General features: G+C 38.4%; 1 protein-coding gene across 1 annotated transcript in view; it reads left to right on the forward strand.

Moving 5' to 3' along the window:
• The first annotated feature begins 532 nt into the window (after window positions 1–532).
• Window positions 533–18,422, forward strand: part of MRPS35 (mitochondrial ribosomal protein S35) — a 24,525-nt gene continuing 6,635 nt past the window's right edge. The window contains exons 1-7 of the mRNA XM_086758218.1: window positions 533–819; window positions 2,782–2,822; window positions 3,589–3,756; window positions 4,179–4,239; window positions 7,083–7,222; window positions 11,235–11,344; window positions 13,230–13,299. Of these exons, the coding sequence (XP_086614344.1) occupies window positions 666–819; window positions 2,782–2,822; window positions 3,589–3,756; window positions 4,179–4,239; window positions 7,083–7,222; window positions 11,235–11,344; window positions 13,230–13,299 (744 nt within the window). The 5' untranslated portion in view covers window positions 533–665. The remainder of the gene's footprint in view (window positions 820–2,781; window positions 2,823–3,588; window positions 3,757–4,178; window positions 4,240–7,082; window positions 7,223–11,234; window positions 11,345–13,229; window positions 13,300–18,422) is intronic.

Here is an 18,422-nt window from a genome sequence, read left to right on the forward strand (position 1 = left end):
GATGCAAGTTTATTGCTAAAAAAAAAAAACCAAAAAAAAACCCCTGTAACATCTGCACCTAAGAAATTCTGAGAAACAGAAAAAAAGCTGAAATTTAAGAAAAGCAGTACTACCTAGTTCAGATTTACACGATACACACATGACAGCATGATCGTTTTGTTTCCATACGGCAGAGCTGAACCAATTTGCATTTTGCTGAAGAATTCCATGGAGCTTCGCTTACAGGGGTCACTGATAGAGTCTGTCCCTGTTTTCAGGATACAAAAAGCACGTGGGGACTCAGAAGTTTTATGAAGGTGACTTAGCTAAAAAGTCACAGGCAGGAATCCCCGGTTCACCCCTCTGGCTCGGGCCCAAGGCCCGCGAAGGAGTGACAGGCGCTAAAATGGCAGAAGCACGAGGCAGGGGCAAGCCACTTTCTAAGCACGACCTGCGCCACCCTCCCTTTCGCACTGCTCTCGCCCAAGAGGAACAAGATCTCCGCCGGGCTTTTGTGCCTTCTCCTCCGGGCACCTCCCCATGCCGGCCGCGGTCCTCCCCGCTCCCCTCCTCCTTAGGGGCGGGGATGTGTTGCGATTCGCCTTTTCAACTGTCTTGGCCCGAGCCGGCCCCTGTCCTGCCGAGAGGTGGTTTGGGAGGCGGGCTCTGTGCTGCAGGCCCTTAAGATGGCGCCCGCCGGTGGGGTCGTGCGGGCAGGTGTGGGTGGCTGGGCCGTGCTCTCCCGGCGTTGCGGGAGAGTCGTGGTGGCGCCTCTCTTCGGGGGCGCGACTTATTCCTCCGTACCTGCGGCGAACAGCAGGGAAGGGCAGCAGAGGGAAGGTGAGAGCGACGCGGCGGCGGGGGCAGGGGTGCAGCCGTCCCGGGGCAGGGAACTTGGGGCTCGGCCTGCGCCTGGATCCGGGCTGGCGGGGCCCTGTAAGCGGGCAGGGAGCTCAGGCCCGTGGCCCTCCTCGCATCCTGGCTGCAGGCGTCTCTGAAAAAGACATCTTGTTTTGCAAGTATTTGCTGGAGAGCTTTTGGTTAAAAACAAACGTCTTTGTGTTAAATAGTACAGATTTTGGCATTGTATAAGTACTGCGAATAATCTGAAGGAATAAGTGAGTAAATTGATGTTTGCTAGACGGATCTTTAGCTCAAAATTACAGTAGTACAGTGGACCTGCAGTGCACAGCCTGGTTTTAGGTATTCCAAATAAGAATTTCATCGTTTGCTAAGGGATATATACTCGTGGTAAACGTTTGGTGTTGGGCCTGACCTCAAGCTGAGCTGTTCAGGGTGTTCTGAGTGCAAATGGAAGTTGTTCAGGGTTGTACCAACATCTTTCTGGAGGCTGGATGTGCATTTGTCATCTGCAGATTCAGGAGCAGGCTAGGATGCTGAAAGGGCCTTTAAGTGATGTCTGATGTTGGGGCCTGTGGCACTGCAGGAGTAAAAGTTGTCCTCACCTGGAACTGCAGATGTTTGTAAAAGAAATAATAAGGTCGGTGTGGATGAAGTGTGTCTGTGAAAGCATAAAAAAAAGTCAGCTCAAAAGATAAAAGAACGCTGTGTATTAGCTGTTGCAGAGCCCCCTATGTATTCTCCAGTTTAGGTTTTTATATAGCAAGGAGAAGAAGAACAGAATTGGATCCATAAAATACTTACATAAGGAAAACAAAAGAACTGTAACATTCACAAGTTTTTCCAAGGCTTATGTGGGGGAGGACTGTAAGACAAACTAACATCCACTCCTAAATCCCATTCAATGTTTTTTTGCTCAGTCTATACTATATTTTGATGTGGTAACAATTAAAAAACAAATGAACAAACAAAAAAACTCAAGCCCAAAAAGGACTCTTGAAAATAAATTTTGTCAAGTTCACCATCATCTATCCGACTGCTATAAAGGCCACATTGTTTTGAGCGGTAGGGGGTGAAAGTGATTAAGTTAGAGTTCGAAAAGTGAGAGGAAATGAAGACAAGAAAGTGAAGGTCTCTATTTATATTGAAAATCTAGTTGTATTTGGTATCTTCATGCATCTCTGAGTCCCCCTCACCACAGCTCCAGCTGAAGTCGGTTGACTAAAAAGTTAAGCCAAATGGTGACTCAGACCTGCTAAAAAAAGTAAACCCTTTCACTTGCTGCTGCATCTGCTCTGGGACTGCTCAGTAAGCCCGATCAACATGGTAAAATGGCAGAAAACAAACCCATCAGTTTGTTCCCCAGCCCAAGAAGAAAAACAGTTCAATATGCTGTTTATATAGAGGTTATATGAGCTTGAGAGTGGAACAGAAGGGGATGTGAAGGTGTACTGTCAAAAGAAAGGGATGGAGGCATGGGATTCTCCTTTTGGTAACAGTGAACTGTTAGGTTTAGCTGTCTTATACTGCTAGCGGAGAGTGATTTGTGACTTAACAGCTGTGTGGGAAAAAGGAAGCACAGTTATGAAGGCAAACCTGTACTTTCATTCATCTAGTTTTTCTTTCCTCCTGCATCAAGCTGGAATAAATAATCCTGGCAAAATGCACTTAGGCGTGAACCACTAAAGTATTGTTAATGTGCTTCTAGGATAGACCCAGACAAAATGACTTCCAGGCTTTTTTAAATCTTAAGTTTCAAAAAATAAATGAGCAGTCTGCAGTATGAGTATCTGATCTTGCCATTCTTCCACATAAAGACTAGGAAGTATTAGTGTATATTGACTTTGTAAAAGAAAACAAGCATGCAGGATTATGCTGCGTTTTTTTTTCCACAAAACTATACAATAGTTTGTATTGAAAAATGTTTCTTTTTCTTTTCAGCTTCAAGAAGAAGAGGCGGGACACCACAGTTCATAAGATCAGTAAGTACTGAAACTATTTGCAGTTAACTCAGTGTTTGAGAAAATTTCTAAGCTGTATGTTTGTATAGACCCCTTCTGCAGTCAAAACCTGGTAAAACAATCGACTGTGACTATTCTTTGTTTAACTTCTAAGAGCAGATTCAATGATACACCAAAGCAGTCAGACCAGCTTACTGCATATGTCCATTTGTCTTTTATCCTTCTAAATTAAAAATTAAGGTTTTGGGGAAAGAAACGGTGACTTTTTTTTTTAAAGAGCATTTGAAAGGAACCTTGGTCAATTATTGGAGAATATAGGCTATTTCTGCAATATGGTAATACGTCTTTCCTATACTCAAATTTCTATAGCAAGTACTTTGAGAGTTAATGATATCTGTTTATATTCATATGAACTTGTTTAGACTTTCAGAATTCCAAAGTTTTAAAACTAATTTTCTTGTCCCCCCATCAAATGAAATCGAATTTGTAATTAAATACTGGTTTGATACCCCTTCCTCCTTCTGCTGATTTATCACAAGACAAGAAGATGGTAAGGTCTTATTTCTAAGCATTTTTGAAATAAAATGCAATTCAAGATTTAGAAGGCTTTGAGAGGTTATCTTTTAAAAATTGCTGTACAGACAAGCACTAACTTTTGATGTGAAGGTGTCTTGAGATTTCTAGCTGTGGGAGTTTTTCTGAAATAACTTCTTGTATGTGGTCTTCCTGCTTTGTCTCACAAAACAGTGTCTCTTCCATCAAACTTTTATAATTTTCAATTTATTAGCATGCACCTCCCAGAACTGAGAGGATGGCTGTTGATCAGGACTGGACTAGTGTTTATCCAACAGCAGCTGTGTTTAAACCTGCCTCTGTGCCTCTCCCAGTTCGAATGGGTTACCCAGTGAAGAGAGGAGTACCCCCACCAAAAGAAGGCAACTTAGAACTTGTAAAGGTAAGATGTGTTCCATTGGTGTGCGGTGATTTTTACAATTATTATTCACTAAGACTGCGCTGCTTTGATGGGAATATTTGTATTGGATACTGTTTTCTGTTATTAAACAGGATAATACTGTATTTAATTTCTAAATTAAATGGTAACAAATACAAATGTAAGTAATGAATGAACCAAATCAGGAGACTTTTTTTAGGATTATCATGCCTATAACTACTTTTGTAATGGGACTTAAGGCTTTTGCTGAATTAAACTTGAGAAGAGTCATCTTATCTGAATATTTTATTGTACTACCTTAACAAATGTTAAAAGTGTAATCAGATTCCAGTAGTACCTCTTTATTTTATATTTATGTTTTATATTATGTTTATATTATAACAGACAAAAAGGTATTTTAGTAACTCTTAATATGTCTGTTTCAGATTCCCAATTTTTTGCATCTTACTCCTCCTGCAATTAAGAAACACTGTGCAGCTCTTAAAGGTGAGAAGTTTTTTGGATTTGTCAGGTTTTTTCCTGTTTTTAAAAACCATCTCTCTTGGAGTTTTAAGACAATGCAAAATGTAACTGTGTGTGATGAAGTAGGAGGTCAGACATGGTCCACCTCTGAAGCTGGTTATTTATCAGGCTTTGGCTAGTATTATATGCTTTCTTGTTGCTGCATTGAGTTATACAGGTGGTAGGCAGATATGTCTTAGGAGGTTTTGAGACTTCAATTTTGCCTTTCTATTAGGCCCTGCTTGTACTGCAGAATTTATAGTTTAGTGTCTTAAGGAAGGTCAGTGATGAATGTGACACAGTTCTTGGAAGATTCTGTGATTAAACCAGGCTTTAATCAGTAGCAATTCCGATGTATACTTAAAAAAAAATAAATAAAAACATATATATATGCTATTAATAAATGAAACCCTCTGTGAAAGCAAGGTCTGCTGGGGGGATACAGGTTCTAATGAAGACTAAGAGCATCTCTGCCAGACAGTAAACCAATAAGGATAGCCTAGTGAGGAGGTTAGCCCAAAGGGAAGCGGAGGCATGAGGGAACAGAGGTGGAGCTGTAGAATCATTTACGTAGTTGGAGAGAGTGATAAGGTCTCATCTCGGCCTGTGTGACAAGAGATAAGAGGACTGTCTAGAGTTTCCGGTATACAAATGCATGCAGCATAGGAAACAGGAGGAATTAGAAGTTTGAGGAGTCACAGAAAGGCAAAGCAAAAATTTGTATGAGATACAAGCAGGGATGATGTGGAGGAGGAGCCGACCTGTACCCAAAAGAACAGATGCAGAGGTTTGCTGTGAGATGCATGGCAAGCTGGTTAAGAATTTGAGATCAGAGGAGAAGCAGAAAAGGATGTCTTGGTGAGCATCTGCCACAGACTTTCTCATTGAGAAGAGGAAATGGATGAACAGTTGGGAAAAGCCTCACAAGTGCAAGCTTTGGTTTTCATGGAGAACCACAGCCATCTCAGCATCTAGTGGAACAGTAACAGGATGGGATGGAAGCAGTCTAGGAGATTTCTGGAGTATGTTGCAGATGCTTGACAAACTGTCTGCGGGAAGGTGCTGTGTTGCATGTGCTCTTTGCAAATAAGGAGGAAGTTGTTGGAGATGTGAAGGTTTATGGCAGCCTCGTTTGCAAAAATAGGACTGTGGAGTTTAAGATCTTGAGAGAAGTGAAGAAGGCAGGTAGTGTATTGAAGGCAATTTCTCAATGCAGCCAATCAATGGGTTGACAAGGAGATATCCTCTGTTGAATTTGTTGTTCAGAAACAAGGAAGAACCAGTCAAGTATAGGAAGGTTAAGGGCATCCTTGTTTACAGTAGTCAGGAAACTCTGGTGTTTAGAATCCTGAGAGAAGTAAGCAGGACAGACAGTGGAGCTACAGCCTGGACTTCAGGAGAGTGATTTTTGTTTAACTTCTCATGAGAGATTCCTGGGGAGCAAAGTGGCCCAGAAAAGCTGGTGAATGTTTAAGTTCAGCCTCCTTAAAGAGAGAGTGGGCCATTCCAGTGTGCAGAAAGTTGAGCAAGTATGGCAGAAGGACAACATGGATGTGCAGGGAACTTTTAAGTGACCTCAGATACAAAAAGGAAGTACACAGGAAGTGGAAGTAGGTACAGACTAACCAGGAGGATCAGGAAACTTTTACCTGACCATCTTCAAGAAGGACAAGAGAGAAGATGCAGGGAACTGCAGGTCAGTTGTCCTCACTGCAGTCCTTGGAAGATTATGAAGCAAACCTTTCTGGAAACAACTTCCAAGCATGTGAAAAGGTGCTTCATAAGGACCTGGGTAATGGTGAGAGCACAGCTAGAGGGGGGAAAAGTGATGCCATTCAGAGGAATGTCAACAGACAGGAAAAACATCAGCTGCAAGCTTCCTCATGAAGTTAAACATGCTACTGCCAAGTCCTGCATCTGGGAAAGAATAACTTCTGCAGCAGTACCGGCTGGGGAGGAGCAAACAGATAGGTTTGCCGAAAAGGCCATGTGGGGCCTGGTGAGCATTGAAAGTTGAATATTTCAGCAGTGTGCCCTTGTGGCAAGGAAGGCTAACTACAGAGGGAATTGTATTATCAAGAGTGTAGATAGCATATTCAATAAATTATTCTCTATTTAGTATTGTATCCACTTTTGGGGTCCCTGGTGGAATAACGACATGGACCTGTTAGAGCAGGTCCAGTGGAGAGCCACAAAAATGGTCAGAGGGCTGGAACATCTCTCCAGTGCAGAAAGGCTGAGAAAGTTGGGGCTGTTCAGCCTGGAGAAGAAAAGGCTCCGGGGACACCTTATTGTGGCCTTTCAGTATATAAAGGGGACTTGTAAGAAAGACAGAGAGACTTTTACCAAGGCTTGTAGTGAAAGAGGCAATGGTTTTAAACTGAAGAGGGTAGATGTAGATAGAGTATAATGAAGAAGTTTTGTACCCTGAGGGTGGTGAGATACTGGAATAGGTTGCCCAGGGAAATTTGTGGATGCCCCATCATTGGAAGTGTTCAGGGTCAGACTGGAGAGGGCTTTAAGCAACCTGATCCCCCATAGCAGGGGGGTTGGGCTAGATGTTTTTTTTTAAAGGACCTTTCTAACTCAAACCGTTCTGTAGTTCTGTTTGGTACTTGTGAGAATTCATCTGGAGTACTGTGTCCTGTTTTGGGAAACCCAGTGTAAAGAAGATATTGATATACTGCAGCAGGTCTAGCCAGAGACCCTGCTGCTATCTAAATGAATATGGTTTCTATAAATGCTACTTTAAAAAAGATATATTGCAATAAATATGAAAAAAAAAAAACAACAGATATGACTTGGAGTGTTTTCTCTCTATTATACAGATTTCTGCACTGAGTGGCCAAGTGCTTTGGACAGTGATGAGAAATGTGAACAGCATTTTCCTATTGAAATTGAGACAGTAGATTATGTTTCTGCAGGGACATCTATTCGTAATCCCAAAGCAAGAGTGGTGACTTTAAGAGTAAGTAGTATTTTTAGTAAGCAACCTTTGTTTCAAAACCCAAAATGCTTGGCTTTCTTTTCAAAACATGTGCAAGTATGATATGTTGTAGGGAAATGTGGGAAAGGGTTTACTGAATGTCTGAATAAAAAGCAGTGGATGTCCTTAAGTGTGTTGCAGCATGGTAGAACTAAGGTTGTAATGATATAGATATGTATTTATAAATGAAGACTAAGCTCTAATATAAAAAAATGTACCTTCTATAAGAATCTACTTGTAGAAAAGGCTATATAAGTGCCTTTGTACTCAGTGTCTTGCTTAGACTCCCTCGTTTCTAATTTATAGACCATAGAAGTGCACAAGTATTGAAAGATAGATTATATGAATGTGGCACTAGTAGTAAATATTGAGTTGAGAGGCCTCCCGGTATCAGTGTACATGCATGCAGTAGGAGCAGCAGCCTTCTGATCATAGGATCATGGGATACTCGAGGTTAGAAGGGAGCTCAGGAGTTTTCCAGTCTGACATTCAGCTTTAACGTAGGTATGATATCAGACCAAGTTACTTAGGACTTTATCCAGTTGGGTCTTGAAAAGCCTTCAGGGCTGGAGGTTGCCCAGTCTCTCGGATGAGTAATACGTTTGCAGAATAGTGCTGGGCATAGTGTCACAGGTAGGAGGAAGAGCTCAACTGCTCAAACAGCCTCGAATCTACTCCCATTAAAACCAGCAAGTAGTGTGTGTGGATTTCTTGCTTTCCAAATCAGGTAAAACATTACTACATATAAATGTCTTCTATTATATGTGGCTGTTGAGACTTGAGATGTTGGACTAGGGGTTGCCTATGCTGCAGTGAAGAGTATAACTCAAAATGATACACAAATAAGCACGTCTGTATTATCCTATCTAAATCTGTCCATTAGTGTTAACTGGCTTTGGTACTTGTAGGGCATTATATGTATGTGTATTATGCACGTGTATTAAAAAAGTAGGATTGGAATAGGAGACAAGAAATGGAACAACAATCCATGTGCTTTTCAGTTAGTGGTGTACTGATCCCAGATTTGATTAATCAAGTTGTTTTTTCTTTCCGTGATTAATCCTCTGACAACAAAATCTGCCTAGGGAGGGGGGGAAAAGAAGGATTTAAAGGTGAAAGCAGATGGCACTGGGTCAGCCGTTGAGTTTGTGTCAATGAGAGAGTACTTACTGTGTTACAGACTATGATAAAATCTCTAGTGGATCTTTATAATAAGATTTCCTTTTTTAATACTGTTTAAAAGTTAAACTTTTAAAATATTAATTTAAAAATTATGCCTTTTAACTACCAGATATCATACTGGAGATGCAAATTTTTCATCTCTTTTAGCCTAATGTCAGTATTTCTTGTCATTAAATTTATCCTAGTCTGTTCCCAAGTGGAACATTTCACATCGTGCCAGACAACATAGTACTACAGCATGTAAAATGAGACATTTTTAAGATCAACTGCAGTTCTTTGTGGAGCTCTAACTCTTCTAATATTCAACATAAAATAGTCTCCAGCATTCCAGCTAACAATTACAAGCTGTCCAATTGCTATCCCATTTTGAAGCAAGCAGCCATATAAATATTTTTCACTTTAAAGTGACTTGAGATTAGTAAAAACAATGTAGCTTTTGTGATCCTGTAATATGGGCAACAGGCCAGATAGCTCTTTAGTTTTTACAAGAAAAGCAAGTCATGTGGAATAAAATCATAGCTCTCTTAACACTGTATTTCAGGTGATCAGTCGTATCATGCTGAAAGACAGCATGATACAACTATGATAAGGCCATCCATTTAAGACAGTGCAAAAACTGCTACTCAGTGAAATTGTTACACATTGTTGGTTAAAGCACGCTAATGGTGGACATCTGGGCTGGAGTATGCCAGTAAGTTTAGATAGTTGTGATCATAAAGTGCTTACGTGCACTACCACTTGTATGCTTGCCAGACAATTGTCTGAAACCTTTTAGAGTTTGGAGCATTCTGACTTTCTGTGAGTGTTAGACTATGCTAAGAAAATGTTTTACAGAAAGGTGTCTCTCATGAATTTGGGTGAGCGTTGTCAGCCAACAGTGAAGGCAGGCTGTTCTGGTAAGGGAAGATGATTCAGGGGCAGTAAGGCGGGCAGGGGCAGTGACCTCCTCCAAAAAGGGTGCAGCTACTACCTGAGCAAGGTGAGCAGGACAGGTCTGGTAATAGTAACCTCATCCATCCGACAGCCCAGTTACCACCTGACAAGTTCATAATGATAAGCCAAGTTTGAAGTCAAAGAGGGAAGACAAGTCAGTGGAGCAGGATGAGGTCTGGTGACAGTAACTAGCATCAGTCAACAGTCTGGTGATTATCAAGCCAGTCCATAAGGATGTAGTAGATGAGGTCAAGCCAGGAAGTCAAGGATATGTATGGTTCAGTGTGGGCCATGACTAGGCCCAGATGTAGCTGCGCTATGGCTCAGGCAGAGACTGAGTGTCTCGGCTTAGATGCAGCTTCTCAGTAAAGGCGGGGCAGGCCCACCTTCTCATAGCTCCATTTTTTTTTTTAATTTTTTTTTATGTCACCACTGATACAAGGCTGTGTGGTTGCACTGTATAGAAGGGCACTGTATGTAAGGTAGTCTTGAGTGCGAGCTGCCAGACCCTTACAAGGGGATGGTGTGTGTGTAAGAGATCTTGGAAGTATAGTGCCTTCAAAAGTGGTTGTTCATAGTCATTTTAGGCTACACTAAGAACAGAGCTCTTTTCTGGCAGCTTGACTGTTATCTTAAAGGCCGGATGCATCTAACAGCTCTGATAGAATTCAACTTGACAAAATGTGAGCTAGGGAACAAAGCTAGGTGAGCTCCTGCTTGCCAGTATTCTAGGCATGCATAGTAAATGAACAGGTAATTCCTTAAAAAGGTGATATTTTTCATATAATCTATGGAATAATGAATGTTAGGGTTTTGTTTTTGTTTTGTTTTGTTTTTTTTTTTTTCAAGATTAGAAATTTCAGTGCTGAAACCTTTCCTTGTCATATTGAGGTGTGGTACTTCAGTTTTCTCTTTTAGTAGTGTTTTTTCTTTTGAGGTAGTACTTTTTTTCTGATATTTGCTGGAGCTTCTAATTTCTTTCAGTCCTTCAACAGTAGAAGGAATATAGAGGAAAAACAAACAGTGGACAAATTAGTAAGATAATATTATTATGTCTTAATGTTTTTAATATTCCTTAGCAACTCTCACTTAATGGAAACTTATGTTTCCAGCACCATATATCTTCAGACTCTTAAGGTTCACAGCCTTCTTACTTGTAAACAGCTAAAACCAGCTTGCTTTACTTTTCATACTTGTTATTGCATATAGAAACTAATTTCAAACTAACTTCTTGGAGTTTTTTATTAAATAAATGCTAGTTATTTGTTTTATGTTTTATGCTTGTGGGTTTTCTGGTATTGGACCAGAAGACAAACCATTCACACTGTTGTTTGATCAGTTGTGTGAGATCTGGTCCACTATGTTGTTATCTGTGTGCATCTTTGCATGCTTCTGTTAATCTCCCAATAATGATTTTGAGAATTCTAATTTGATGTCTCTTGAATTGATGTACTTCCTTGTCCCTTGAATGCTTGTAATAAATGTCTTTGATATATCTTTAGTATTATCCTTACTGATCTGTATTTGGGGAAAAAAAATCTAAAAAGATTTATTTTTCCATATGAAGTACACATGAATATGAAAAGCTACAGACTAAACTGACAGCTCTTTTTTCCTTCTGTAAAAAAGTTTGAGTAGAAATATTATCCCCCAGTATTGGGGTGTTTGGATGAAAATACATTTATTTGAATATTCAGGTTACACTTGCCTTATGTTAGTGCTTCTAACACATGATACAATCAGAAAAAATTCTGCAAATGCATACTTAATAGCTGTCATTTTAACTCTTGATAAAAGATATGTCTAATTATCTCTGTTTTCAGGCTGCAGAGATTGGATTTATCCAAGTAATTAAAGATGTTTTCTCTTGTACTTGAAGGTTAAACTTTCTAACCTGAATTTGGATGAACATGCAAAGAAGAAGCTCATTAAACTTGTAGGAGAGCGGTACTGTAAGGATACAGATATTCTCACAATTACAACAGACAGGTATGATTACAAGAAGGAAAAAAAAAAAACCTACCTGTAGCAATGGTCACAGTATAGAAAGGGCTGGGTGTCTTCCAGTAATATCAATTATTGTCTTGGTAAATTATTATATTTTTAAGGCTAAAATATGACTTTTAAATACCAGTACTCCTGTTATTAACTGTTAAAATTGTAATGGACAAATCACATAAGGTCAAACATAATATTTGTTAAATATTGTTAGTTATCGAAGCTCTGTATTTAGAAGCCTCAATTGTTACTTTAAAGTAGTTGTCGTGTTTCCCAACAGAACCCATGTTTTAAGTGATCTGAAGAGTTTCAGGCAAGAAAAATTTTATCAGTGACCAGACATTTCTCAGTGTTTTGATTTTTTTTTTTTAGATGTAAACAAATCACTGTATGTATTTACAGTTGTTTTCAGAAGGCTGCATTGGAGAAACATGTTTTCTGTGCTGAATTCTGAAGTGTTTAAGAGAATACATATGTATTCCTAAATTCACAATGCACTTTAATTGACAGAGACTTTCAGTGCATTGTTGGTAGTCTTTTCTGTTTGCATGTTTTTATTAGAATTCTTTTTCCTTTCTTAAATTTCCTGTCCTTCAGTATGATATACTGTTTTATTCTACATAAAATAAATACAAAATTGATAAAATGGTTCATATCTTTTTCGACTAGACTTGGAAATCTAGGTAGTTTACTGGGACCACTTGTGGTACCAACAGTTTCATTTCGCTAGCAAGGCTTATTTTGTGGCTAAAACATTAGGATAGCTGAAAGGAGCTTACCTTCTAGAGCATCTGTGAATGGTTTCGTGCTGTGTTCCAGAAGAAACTCTTAACATACCTGTAGATATGTCACTTTATTTTTACTAAATTTTAAGGCCCAAACTTTGGTATCAATTTCTTCAATACAGTATTTTCCAGACTGGTGTTTAGATTACTTTTAAACTGAGGCTCTTTCACGATGAAAGAAATATGAGTCAAAAGCTTGAGTTCTTTTTCAAGTTCATTTGATTTGTCATAGTCCGTAGTCATTCAGATGAGGAGGAGCCTACAGGAAGATGAGTGTGAGAGAGAGACAGGAGGTTATGATTGATCAGTATGAGGAAGAGATTAATGTCATCAAATTCTCAGCAGAAGGTTTTGATGACTAGTTTTAAGAAATATACTCTTTTTGCAGGATTATGTCTTATCCCAACAAATTTTACTTGTGATCCTGTTTTGACTTACAGCTACATTGACTTAAACTTTTCTTAAATTGTTGGCTAGATCTCCTGTTCTGAACTGTATTTCATGACTGTTTTCACCAGTCATTCTCCCCCTTCAAGTCTAGGGGTAAAAATAAATTGAGTTTTAAGGGAGTTTGGATTTAATGAATATTGGATTCCACTTTGGCACAGAGAGCAAAGAAGTTTTTAATGTTTCCTGAAGATCCATAGCTTCTTGCATTTTGTACACTTAGAATCATAGAATGGTTAGAGTTGGAAGGGACCTTCAAAGGTCATCTAGTCCAACCCCCCTGCAAGGAGCAGAGACATCCCCAACTAGATCAGGTTGCTCAGAGCCTCATCCAGCCTGGCCTTGAACGTTTCCAGGGATGGGGCCTCCACCACCTTTTGGGCAACCTGTTCCAGTGTTCTATAACTCGCATCGTTATAGTTTCCTACTGAATTGCAGATGCCCATTCTTCCATATTCTTAATACTCATGCCTTTGTGAAATTCTTGATTGCGCGTAATTCAGAAATGCATGAGAGTCAAACGCATGTCCCAAGATTCCCTGCATTACAAATCAGAAATTTTGATATTAAGTGTAACATTTTGTTCAAAAGTATATTACAGTGGCTTGATTTCAAAAAGACTGTCTTTGTTTATGAATTTTCAGGTGTCCACTGAGAAGACAGAACTATGATTACAGCATACACCTCCTCACAGTTTTGTACCATGAATCTTGGGTAAGCAACTGTGAATAACTTGTGCTCTCTAACGCGCTCCCTTATAATTTATAAAAAGTTTCATGACTGTGTGCAGCTTAAAATAAATTATCTTAGATTTTTTTTTCCTCTTCCATCTTGCTTTCCTTCAAATTCAACAAAGATAAGTTGCTTATGTTTGAATCTTAATTCTCCAGTCAACTTAGTGTGTTTCTTTAACTTCACAAATGCTACTCTGTTGTTTGTATACATAGTTTGCCTCTTTTCAGGAGTTCTCTAATTTTTTATCTTAAGAGATTCTTCCCCAATGCTTTGTTTCTCACAACAATGAGCCTAAAACTGACTCTGAGCCTAGCAGAAAATACCTAATTTCTCAGGATTCCTAAACGTATCTTTTAGTTTGGTGGTGTACTGGCCTGCATATGCCCGGTGTTCAAATATGAATTGAGTGCATCCAGAGAAGTGGTGTACTCTGATTATCACCTGTTATCTGTGCATTTTTAACAGTGACCATGTTTAAAGATGAAAACTAGTCTATTCTAAAAAGCAGAGGGGTGTGCTACTGACTTTAAAGCCATTTTTCATAAACTAACATACAGCATGGTGTCTACATTTTGTCTGATTCAAACTCTTACCTGTTACTTAGAATCTGTCTTTTCTTGGGGTCTTCCTGGGCTGCAGTAAACCATAGCTGTAACTTGGAAGAATTCTGCTTCCTAAATTCTTTCTCAGAAATCTTGCCTCAAGCTGGAAGGAGTGAGGACTTAAGCTGCTTTTTTGAGCTCAATTTGCTCAGGAAAGGGATATCTTTCACATCTTCTCTTAGTTTTAGAATTTCATTGTATCAGAGTTAGTGTCCTGAAAAATGTATAAAATTACTGGAACTCTTCAAATAAATGCTTCTACTAAAGCAAGTGTAATGTAAACTTTTCTGTAATAATTTGGGATATGACCTATTTGGAATTTTTCCTGGTAGTTAATTTTATTCAACAGTTACACATATGAAATATCCAATGTAAATGTATTAAAGATACTATTCCAATTTATTGATAATTTACTACCATTAAGTAATCTTCTAAATATAATAAGATGTCTTTAGACCACAGATCTTTCTTTTACAGTTAATTCTTCAGGCTTGTCTCCTGTATTTTTGTGGTTAATCACGTTGGCTATAAGTATTGCCTTCAGTAATTTTACAGCCATTTTTTACAGAAAACAAGTTAGCAGTCTGAAATGAAATTAATGAAAACCCATAGTTATGGATTAGATAATTGTTTAAATGTAATGTGTTATTAGTTGCGCTGTTTGAGGCAAACAGTGAAAGCCTTCATCATCAGTGTATTTCCATAGATGTACTTTTAAATAAGTTGTAGCTGATTAGCTACCAAAATTCACACTTACTGTTTTCAGTTGTTCTGTAATACTTAAATCAAATCTCCACATTTAGCATTTTAATATCTTGCAGTGTTTTTGATCATTGAAGTCATGACATAAAAAACATAATAAAGAGGATGAGCTGTATTTCTCTTTCACTGGAAGTTGCCTTGAAGGATACATTTCGTAATTGTAGAGTACATGGAATTCAATTCAGCTTATACTAACATCTTAAAAGATCCATTTACGGTAGTTTTCAAGTGCTTTGTACATATGGATATTTTTCTCCCCAACGGCATTACATTGCATTACAAATCTTAGAGATCAGTTTCCAGTATTAAGCAATGGCAAGAGAGCTAGACACTGCTCACTTTATTAATTCCAGACGAACACCACATCTGTCCTTTGCTCTAGCATTACTTAGTGATGGAAGACAGGGCTATACGATATTGCTACGTGAGTGTTCAGTGTGTATTGAATATGCACAAGTCTCCTGCCCTTTTATTACTTTTCAGCTTCCATATTAATATTTGATGAGTTCATCAATCAGTTGTAATTGTCTTTGATTTCCATGAAAAGTTAATGGTCTCCTGAGACATGTTTTTTTTACTTTGTGTGACATGTTTTGTTGTTGTTTTTCTTTTCCAATGATCTTTGGTAATGCCTTTTAATTTGCTGAAAGATAGTTTGGATACGTTTTGTAAACTAAGCAAACAATGTATGGCTTGCTTGAAGTTGTACAAACTTGAATATTGGAGAGGCATGGATGGGGACTGGCCTTCTATGTAAATAGTAACATTAATCCTATTTACAGAACTAATTACATGATTTGGTGACTTTCCCAGCAGAGTAGTGCCACACTGTGTTTTTACGTGTGTGCGTGATGGAATTCAATAAAAAGATGAAGACGGTGTTCCATTCTTGCGAAGTGAATGGGAAGCCGGCTGCATGTAAATTTTGCCCTTAATCTTGAAAACTTTGTGTACATTGCATAACTATATGCATAACTCTATGCAATGTAAACATTGCATAACTCTATAATTTATAACTGGATGACTGAATTCTGTGAACCAGCAAGTGTGTGAATACATAAAAGGAAAAACTGTATACAGATATACATCAGGAAATGTAATTTCAAGTGTAATTATGTTTTAACTGCCAGTGATGCATAATTCTTTTATTACGTTTAGGTACTAGAGCATCCAAGTATTTTAGGAATCTGAAGCCTTTTTAAAAGCATGAAAGTTCATTGTGGTTTTGTTGGGTATGTAGTGAGCTATGTGCTACAAAGCTCCATTGTGTAGAGGTGCATTTCCAGCAGAAAGTTATTCTTAAAGTAATGAGTATGAAGAGTTTAATTTTGGCTTGTCTGTCTCTTTGTATGCATGCTTAGACAAAACTTATCACTGTGTCAACAGCAGGCTCTAGATTACAAGCTTTCTTGTATACTTTTCCAGTCTCAGCTTCAGTAAAAATCCAGGGCATCCACAGCTCACCAATTCTTTGGTTACTGCAATTAGAGGGCTCAGGTGGAATTAGTTTTCAGGAATCCTTGTTGCAATGGAGTTACAGGTGAAATATGCAACAAGTGTGTGTAGATAAAATAAAAAGGAAAGAGGGGGTGATTACTGACAATTGGTACAGATATTGCTCTGCCTCAAGGCTCTGAATATATTGTTAAGAATTTATTTCTTTCTTGGATTGCAATGTAGGGAAGATAACTTGTTTGTATTTAAATGAATGAATAAAGAGTTATCCAGATTTGGCAAACTACTTTCTGAGAGGTACCACAGCCAAAGTAATGGAAGCATGTTCATAGTAATTTGCTTCCTCTAACCTGCTAGCAGTCAGTGGATGATGCAAGAAGGCAGACTAGCCAAACTGAAAGGCTCTGAAAATATGTTGGAGGATTGAAGCTGGTGCAGAGAAGCTTTCAGAGAAGTGCAGGTGGTTTTTATAATCATGTGTGTAAGAGCTCCCTTTTTTGGATGCATGGGGAAATAAGAAAAAGGGAAGGAATTGAAAGGAAGGAGCAACTTTACTAGGTTTTTTTGTTTTATGTTTTTTTTTTTTCTTTGTAAAAGCAGAAATTAATGCCTGCTTTGTTTTGGTTTTGTGAGTGTTAGAGGAAGAAGGAGAGTTTCCACACTTTGAGGGAAGGACAGGGGAAAATAATTGTCAAGCTGTTGACAGATGGTCAGAATAAAGAGCTGTGATGAAGAAGCTGACAAAGGTGGCAGGAGTGCAAAAAGATACATTAATGACTTGGGAACAGAGAGTAGCTGAAGCTATTTGATCACTTGTAGAAGTGAGATACTACTGGGTAGCCTTTTGGCCTACAATAACACCTATGAATTGGTAGTTAAAAGTAGTATTGCATTTGAAGCTGGACTGTCTTTCCTGTCTCTTTATGTCCATGCCTTCAATGGACTTGACTATGCAAAAGCTGAGTGCACTCAGCACCTTTCTGGATTATATTGGAATTTACCAAAACACAGTGCAGTGTTACCAGTTGATGTCTGATATGTATTTAAACAAATAAACCCCTTTTATTTTGAAGAAAGGAATGTGATGATTTTCTTTTATACTGTAGAATGCATTCCATAGCAGATAATGCTGCCCTTGCTTTTGGCAAAAGGAATCTGTAGTGCTTGTTATTTTCTAACAGAAAAAAAAATCTTGCTTTTTTATTTTAATAGAGGAAGTGAAGGAAGAGAGGAGGAAAAACATGATTTCATCTTCTGGTTCTTGATCCATTCTCTGTTGCCACGGGTTCAAATGAGATACACTGTAAAGAGGAACAGTATGGGAAGCTGTTCAGAATATTGGCAGCATATTGGTGGAGTGATAGTAGTTGTTTAGTAGGACAACGTGCTGTTTCTTGAGATCTGAATAGTGGGAGCAGTATTAATTGGGGATCTACTTATTGTGTTCTTTGCTCAACCTTTTTGAATTACAGGTTGGCTAATGAGGCTGCCTGAATCTAATAGAAAGCTCAGTTTAGTTCTAGTCTTTGTTACTTAGAGGCGCACAAGAAGCGAGTGTGCCTTAAGACCCCAGACGGATGCATTTAGCACCTTTGTTTTGATAAATGCAGACAGATATCAGGCCCATGAATTCAGTTATCTTTAAAACAGTTCTATTTAAAAACTTGAGAATGTTCACTTATTTTCTTGTTTTAAAATATTTGGAGATCTTTTGCTTCCTGTTTAATAGTTTTCAGGTTATTAATCATATATTTGTCTTGTATTAGTTTTTAGAATGTATTCAGTAGATACCTGACTTGCACCATCTGGTAAGATCTGAGCTTAGCTTCTTTGGACTTTTTTTGTGATTCCTTTGAAGTTATCCCCCACGATTGTGCCTGGACTGAATTAATCAATGAAAAGATGAGATATATTAGGTAGATTGTTAAACAGCATCTCAACCAGTTGTATTTCTGCTACCTTTAAACAATGATGGTTTTTTAATGCTGTAACATCTTTCTAAACCTGAATGTATATTTATGGTCTAAAGTGGTTTTTAAAGAGTGGGAGTTTGCTGCCATCAAGTGGTTAAAAAGATCATAAACTGATTTCTTCACACAACTGGAATTAATAGTTTATTACTAAAAAGTAAAGTTCTGTTATGAGTTGAAAGCAGGAAGCAGAAACAAGTGGAGCCAGAAGTTTATTTTCCAGTAAGGAAAAACATCGTCATTATAGAAAGAAGGAATCTGAAGAAGATAGTGAGTAGGAAGTAACTTACAGTTGTTTTAAACTAGTCAAGAC

The sequence above is a fragment of the Chlamydotis macqueenii genome, chromosome 1, assembly GCF_036417535.1.
Source record: "Chlamydotis macqueenii isolate bChlMac1 chromosome 1, bChlMac1.mat, whole genome shotgun sequence".
Classification (NCBI taxonomy): Eukaryota; Metazoa; Chordata; class Aves; order Otidiformes; family Otididae; genus Chlamydotis; species Chlamydotis macqueenii.